The sequence below is a fragment of the Nestor notabilis genome, unplaced genomic scaffold (genome assembly GCF_000696875.1).
Source record: "Nestor notabilis isolate BGI_N333 unplaced genomic scaffold, ASM69687v1 scaffold19438, whole genome shotgun sequence".
Lineage (NCBI taxonomy): Eukaryota > Metazoa > Chordata > Aves > Psittaciformes > Psittacidae > Nestor > Nestor notabilis.
In genome coordinates, this window is record NW_009938982.1 from 1 (window position 1) to 6,174 (window position 6,174).

A 6,174-nucleotide genomic window follows, 5' to 3' on the forward strand; every position below is an offset into this window, starting at 1 on the left:
GGTTTGGTCCGGGCCAGGCTGGAAGCACAGGAGAGAGCCTTTTGGTACAGCACCAAAAGCGCCGCGTCTCCCCCTTCCCCTCCCAAGGGGTGTCCGCACCTGGGAGCACCCCAGCCAGGAGGATAGCTGCCCAGGTGAATTTTCCATAAGTGACTCTCGGCAGAAGCAGGTAGCAGCACTTCCAGCACACTGCAGGAGGATGGAGTGCTATGAGCATCTTGCTGGTGCTCACCTTACAGGTTGGCATCATAGGCTGCATTGGTGAAGATGCCAGGCGAGCCCAGGTCACTGGAAGACAAACACAAGGGTGTCACCTTGTGGGAGAGTGCAGGAGTTTGAAGGGCAGGGGTTTGCACAGCCCCATCAGCCCTGTATATAAAAACAGCCTCATACAGGCAGATCTGCGTGACAGCGGGGTGACCACAGGGCTGTGATGGGCACAGAGCAGAGCCATCCTCCTCCAGAGCACAACTCTCACCTGGTAGGGTTCAAGAGCTTCTTCTTCTCCTCTGATAATGGTGTTGAAATGTCCACAGGGATAGAGCAGATAGAAAAGAAATAACCAGATCTGTTTAGTGAAGGACATGAGAAGCTGCAGCAGCAGCATCTGAAATTGAACTGAGTTTTACAAGCATGGGATGAAGCAAGGGTGGAGTGCTGAAGCATTTCCCTTCCTCCCCTTCATAATTAAGGTGGTTTTCTGCTCTTGCCTCCAGACCTGGTTGCTGACACTTTCAGCTGGACAATCTGCCAAGAACCCAAACACCTTGCAGCAAGACGATTGGATTGAGGCGGTCACACCGTTAAACTCTTCTGATCGTTCCACCCTTCCCTGGGACTCTGTAGCCACCTTCCCTGGGAACCCCCAGAGAAAGTGACAGTGGGCTGCAGGAGGTGTTTCTGTACCTCTGTCACTGAGCCGCTTGGCAATGAGGGCAATGAGCATCCCAGAAAGCACGACGCCAGCTACTGCCAGAGCCGTGCCACTGCTGTAAGCCAGGACTTGCTTTAAGAGGGCACCGTCCTCTGAAACAGATCCACAGACCCACAAGTCAGAAAGTGTCGGAAGGACTTCATAGTACCCAAGCTGCTAGGATACCCCCAACAATATTCAAGATGTGCTGCAGGAAGCTGAACACCCCCCCAAGGGAGTCCCACCATACCTGCACAGACAGGGGGATGCCTAGTCCAGTTCCCTGTGGCTGCACACCAGAGCACCTCTGCTCCCATTTGAACAAACCCTTCCTCACAGGAAAAGGTGCACGTGGAGTTGTATGTGAAGTTTCCATACATGTGAGAGCAGCTCAGGTGACCTCTGCTGGGGGGGTCCAGCTCTGGGCAGCTGATGGCTGGAGATAGAGCACCGCAGCAGCATCAATAGGACAGGACAGATGTTGGTGGGATGGAGACGTGGGCTGGGGAGCTAGGGCGTGAGCTGCCATGGACTGGGGTGCTAAAGGGAATGTGATGCTGAGGAAAGTCTGCTACAACAAGATCTACCTTTGCATTGTGGAGTTTTCCCGGTCCAGGTAGCCATGGCTGTGCAGTTGCGGCTCTCTAACCCCATCAGTGCAAACCCTGTCTGGCAGGAGAAGGCACACGTGGAGCCGAAGGTGAATTCCCCATGAAGGTGGGAGCAGTTCAGCTCTCCCCAGTCTGGAGCACTGAGCTCTGGGCAGGTGATGGCTGCAGGGATAGAGATGCATTTCAAGCAGGAGCCTGGGAACTACAAGGCTAAATTTGGGATGAGAGGGTCAAGATACCCAAGAGCATTCTAGAGTCAAGCCAAAGCCTGTGACACCTTGAGCAACAACTCTACCTTCACACTGTGGGGAGTCTCCAGTCCAGGTCCCCGTTGCTGTGCACTCAAGGCTCTCTGGCCCCATCAGTGTAAACCCTGTCTGGCAGGAGAAGGCACATGTGGAGCCAAAGGTGAAGTCCCCATGGAGGTGGGAGCAGTTCAGCTTTCCTTGGTCTGGAGCACTGAGCACTGGACAGGCGACAACTGCAGGGATAGAGATACACTTCAAGCAGGAGCCTGGGAACGATGACACTAAACTGTTAGAATGAAAGGACCAAGACACCCAAGAACATCCTAGGGGCAACCCAAGGCGTGTGACACCTTGAGCACTAGCTCTACCTTCACAGTGTGGGGAGTCTCCTGTCCAGGTCCCTGTTGCTGTGCACTCGCGGCTCTCTGGCCCCACTGGTGCAAACCCCGTCTGGCAGGAGAGGGCACATGTGGAGCCAAAGGCGAAGTCCCCATGGAGGTGGGAGCAGTTCAGCTCTCCCCAGTCTGGAGCACTGAGCACTGGGCAGGTGATAGCTGCAGGGTAAATAGGCACACTTCAAGTAGGAGCCTGTGGACTATGATGCTAAACTGTTGGAATAAGAGAACATCCCATGGTTACCCCAAGGCCTGAGACACACTGAGGAACAACACTACCTTTGCACTGTGGGGTGTTCCCAGTCCAGGTCCCCATGGCCGTGCACTCACGGCTCTCTGACCCCACCAGTGCAAACCCTGCCTGGCAGGAGAAGATACATGTGGAGCCAAAGGTGAAGTTCGCATGGATGTGGGAGCAGTTCAGCTCTCCCCGGTCTGGAGCACTGAGCACTGGGCAGGTGATGGCTGCAGGAATAGAGATACACTCCAAGCAGGAGCTTGGGGACTGGGAGACTAAACAGTTGGGACCAAGAAGCTGGGGTGACACTATAATGTTTCCCAAGATCAGTGACACTCTGAGCTCTAGCAGCAGCTATACCTCGTGTCAGTTACGGCTCTCTGGCCCCATCAGTGCAAACCCTGTCTGGCAGGAGAAGGCACACGTGGAGCTGAAGGCAAAGTCCCCATGGAGGTGGGAGCAGTTCAGCTCTCCCCAGTCTGGAGCACTGAGCTCTGGGCAGGTGATGGCTGCAGGGATAGAGATGCATTTCAAGCAGGAGCCTGGGAACTACAAGGCTAAATTTGGGATGAGAGGATCAAGATACCCAAGAGCATTCTAGAGTCAAGCCAAAGCCTGTGACACCTTGAGCAACAACTCTACCTTCACACTGTGGGGAGTCTCCAGTCCAGGTCCCCGTTGCTGTGCACTCACGGCTCTCTGGCCCCATCAGTGTAAACCCTGTCTGGCAGGAGAAGGCACATGTGGAGCCAAAGGTGAAGTCCCCATGGAGGTGGGAGCAGTTCAGCTTTCCTTGGTCTGGAGCACTGAGCTCTGGGCAGGTGATGGCTGCAGGGTAAAGATGCACACTTCAAGCAGGAGCTTGGGGACTGAGAGACTAAACTGCTGGGATCAAGAGGCTGGGTAACATCCTAGTGTCACCCCAAGGCTGATCACATCCTGAGCTCTAGCAGCAACTCTACCTTCGCAGTGTGGGGTATTCCCAGTCCAGGTCCCCATGGCTGTGCACTCACGTCTTTCTGACCCCATCAGTGCAAACCCCGTCTGGCAGGAGAAGGCACACATGGAGCCAAAGGTGAAGTCCCCATGGAGGTGGGAGCAGTTCAGCTCTCCCCGGTCTGGAGCACTGAGCACTGGGCAGGTGATGGCTGCAATGGGAGAGCAGGTCTGAGACAGGATAGATGAGGTTAAATCTAGGGATTAGGGCTGAATCCCAATCAAACAAAACCAAATCTATGGTGAAATGTCTTTGATTTAGTTTTCTCACCCAGACAAGTCTCACCTCCTTAAAAACAGTAGCAATGTTGTTGGTACTATGATTTTTCTGCCATATGATTTCCTGGGGGGAAAACTGCTGCCCTGCTGGAGACCTGTTTATCCCATGCGCTATCCCTGGTTGCAGCCCCCAGGATGAAGGGCCAAAGCTGCTGCAGTCCTACTCAGTGGTACAGGAAGGTGGAGCAGGGCTCTCACACCTGCCAAAAAAGGCCAGCACCTCTGTGGGACACCTGGCTGCAAACCCTCAAGCCACTGACATGAAGACTTCCCCTACCCCTGCAGCATAACATAACACAGCTTTCTGTCCTTTGTGGTTTCCTGCTCGCTCTGTCCCTCCCACCTTATGTCTAACCTCATCTCACAGATCCTCACCCCCACTGAAGGTGGCCCAGCCCTGCCCTTCCAGTGGCAGTGGGACAGGAGCCCCACTTCGTTCCTCTCTGAGGACTCCCAAGATGCACAGCACCTTCCCAATGTGGATTGGGTGGGCTTGGTGAGATGGAAATGGTGCCAGCAGGGTGATGGACGTGCCAAGACACCGTTCTCCTGCTGCACTTGGTGCACACAGGGTGCTTGCACCTGGATGGGATTGAGGACAGTGACTAAGAGCACTGGGACAGCCAGGGAGAGCAAGCCGGGGGTTTATCCGAGCCCCCCAGCCACTCTGCCCATCACAGCCTCATTGGGGAACTGCTCCCCACATGTGGCACCAGAAGCTACTTCCCTGAAGGGCACGGGCACAGTGAGCCCCTGCTTGGTATTAGGCACGCAGGGCTGCCCCCCCCCAAAGTGTCAATGCCACATCCCTGAGACCCCCAGCCACTGGCAGGCCCCAACTCGTCCCCTGGGCCCCCCAGCCACTGGCAGGCCCTACCTGTGCACATGGGGGGCTCTGCTGACCACTGCTGGGAAGGCAGGCACCGCAGTGTGCCTGCCCCTTGCCGCCCAAAGCCTTCCTGGCATCCGAACACACAGGTGGAGTTGTAGCTGAAGCGTCCATAGGGATGAGTGCAGTTCATTTGCACTCCCCTGGATTCGAGCTCGGTGCACTGCACAACTGGGAGAGACACAGCACCGCCAGCCCATTAGGAGCACAGCGAACCTGCCCACTTTGCTGCCAGGCTCAGGCTTTCCAGCAGGGAGGGAGGGATGGGGATGGATGGCTCACCATCTTCACACTCAGGGCCATGGAAGCCAGGGTAGCACTCGCAGCGGTAGCTCCCAATGGTCTCCATGCACTCGCCATGCTGGCTGCACGGAAAGGGCTGGCAGGAGGCTGTGCACACAGAGGACAGTCATCAGAAGCCACTGGCAACCCTGCTGAGGTCCCCAGCCCACCTGGTCCGCGATCCCCCCGGCTCACCCCGGTAGCACAGTGCTTTTTTCCTCCGGTTGCAGGGCTCATCATTCCACTTGCCCGACTCCAACAGCCGCTTGATGTAGATCTCCACGCAGTCCTGGTTGGAGCGTCGATTGTTGGGCTCCCCAGCTGCCCAGTTCTCTGCCTCCTTCGTCAGTGCCTTCCTCGTGCCCACCCAGGTCCAGGTGCCACCCAGTTTGCGGATGCCAATCCAGTAGTAGCGCCCATAGAAGGGCAGGCTCTTGTTAAGATACTCAATCTCCTGCTTGTTCTGGATTGCCACCAGGTCAGTGAAGAAGGTCTGGCAGTAGTTCCTGGCCTGCTCCCATGTGTACTCCCCTTGGTCATTGTAGTGGTATGTCCAGGCACTCACCTCCAGTTGTGTTATCATGCCTGTGACAGTGGATGAGGTCCAGGACTGACACAGAAAGGATGGCAGCTAGGTCGGGGGTGGGGTCCCTTGGGACATGAGGGTGGGTTAGGCCAAAAGATGCCAGTGACCAGCTGGGTGAGGGGATGGGGCAAAGGGACAAGTGTGGGTGAGAATGGAGACCTGGATGGATGAGGCATGGCAGATGGAGCTGAGGTGGGACTGGGGGGATGGCACAAGGACGAGGGAGGTGGGGAAGATGGGATGAAGGCTGAGACAGAGGGCAGCATGGGATGGGGTGGGCAGAGCGCGAGTGGCAGGAGAGCACCAAGCAGTGATGCCAACCTCTCCTCCAGCTCAAGGGGTGAAAGCCCAACCCCACAGCCCTGCTTTCCTGCCCACAAAGGTTTCCCAAAGGGCAAAACCAAATATCAAGACGGTTCTTTAAACACGGTTCCTTCTTCGAGCACAGAAGTGTACCACTTTAGTTTTCTTGCTTTACACTTCTACACAAGAGCCAACTTGGAGCAAGGCAAAGCAACAAGCATGCCCTCACCCCCAAAAGCACTTGGATCCCAAGCTGCTCATCTGAGCCACAGATGGTCTGAAGAGTTTTGTAAAATTCAGCATTGCGAAACAACATCTTGCAAAAGTCAAGTTTACATCCTGGTCATGCCCACCAGGCAAGACAAAGCCAGAGATCAACTGGAACCCACACGCAGAAGTGAAGAGCACCCTGCTCTTATTTACAGCATTTCACA

At 55.6% G+C, this 6,174-nt stretch overlaps 1 protein-coding gene across 1 annotated transcript; it reads right to left on the reverse strand.

The window, feature by feature from the left end:
• Positions 1-237: 237 nt before the first annotated feature.
• SELP (selectin P (granule membrane protein 140kDa, antigen CD62)) lies at positions 238-5,434 on the reverse strand (the record flags this gene model as incomplete). The annotated part of the gene is given in 14 exon segments (XM_010019635.1): positions 238-288; positions 479-509; positions 907-1,026; positions 1,164-1,349; positions 1,501-1,686; positions 1,820-2,005; positions 2,141-2,326; positions 2,447-2,651; positions 2,766-2,914; positions 3,048-3,233; positions 3,368-3,553; positions 4,558-4,740; positions 4,852-4,959; positions 5,047-5,434. Coding segments are annotated over 14 exon segments (2,351 nt in total), but the record flags the coding sequence as incomplete, so codon positions are not given.
• Positions 5,435-6,174: the final 740 nt, after the last annotated feature.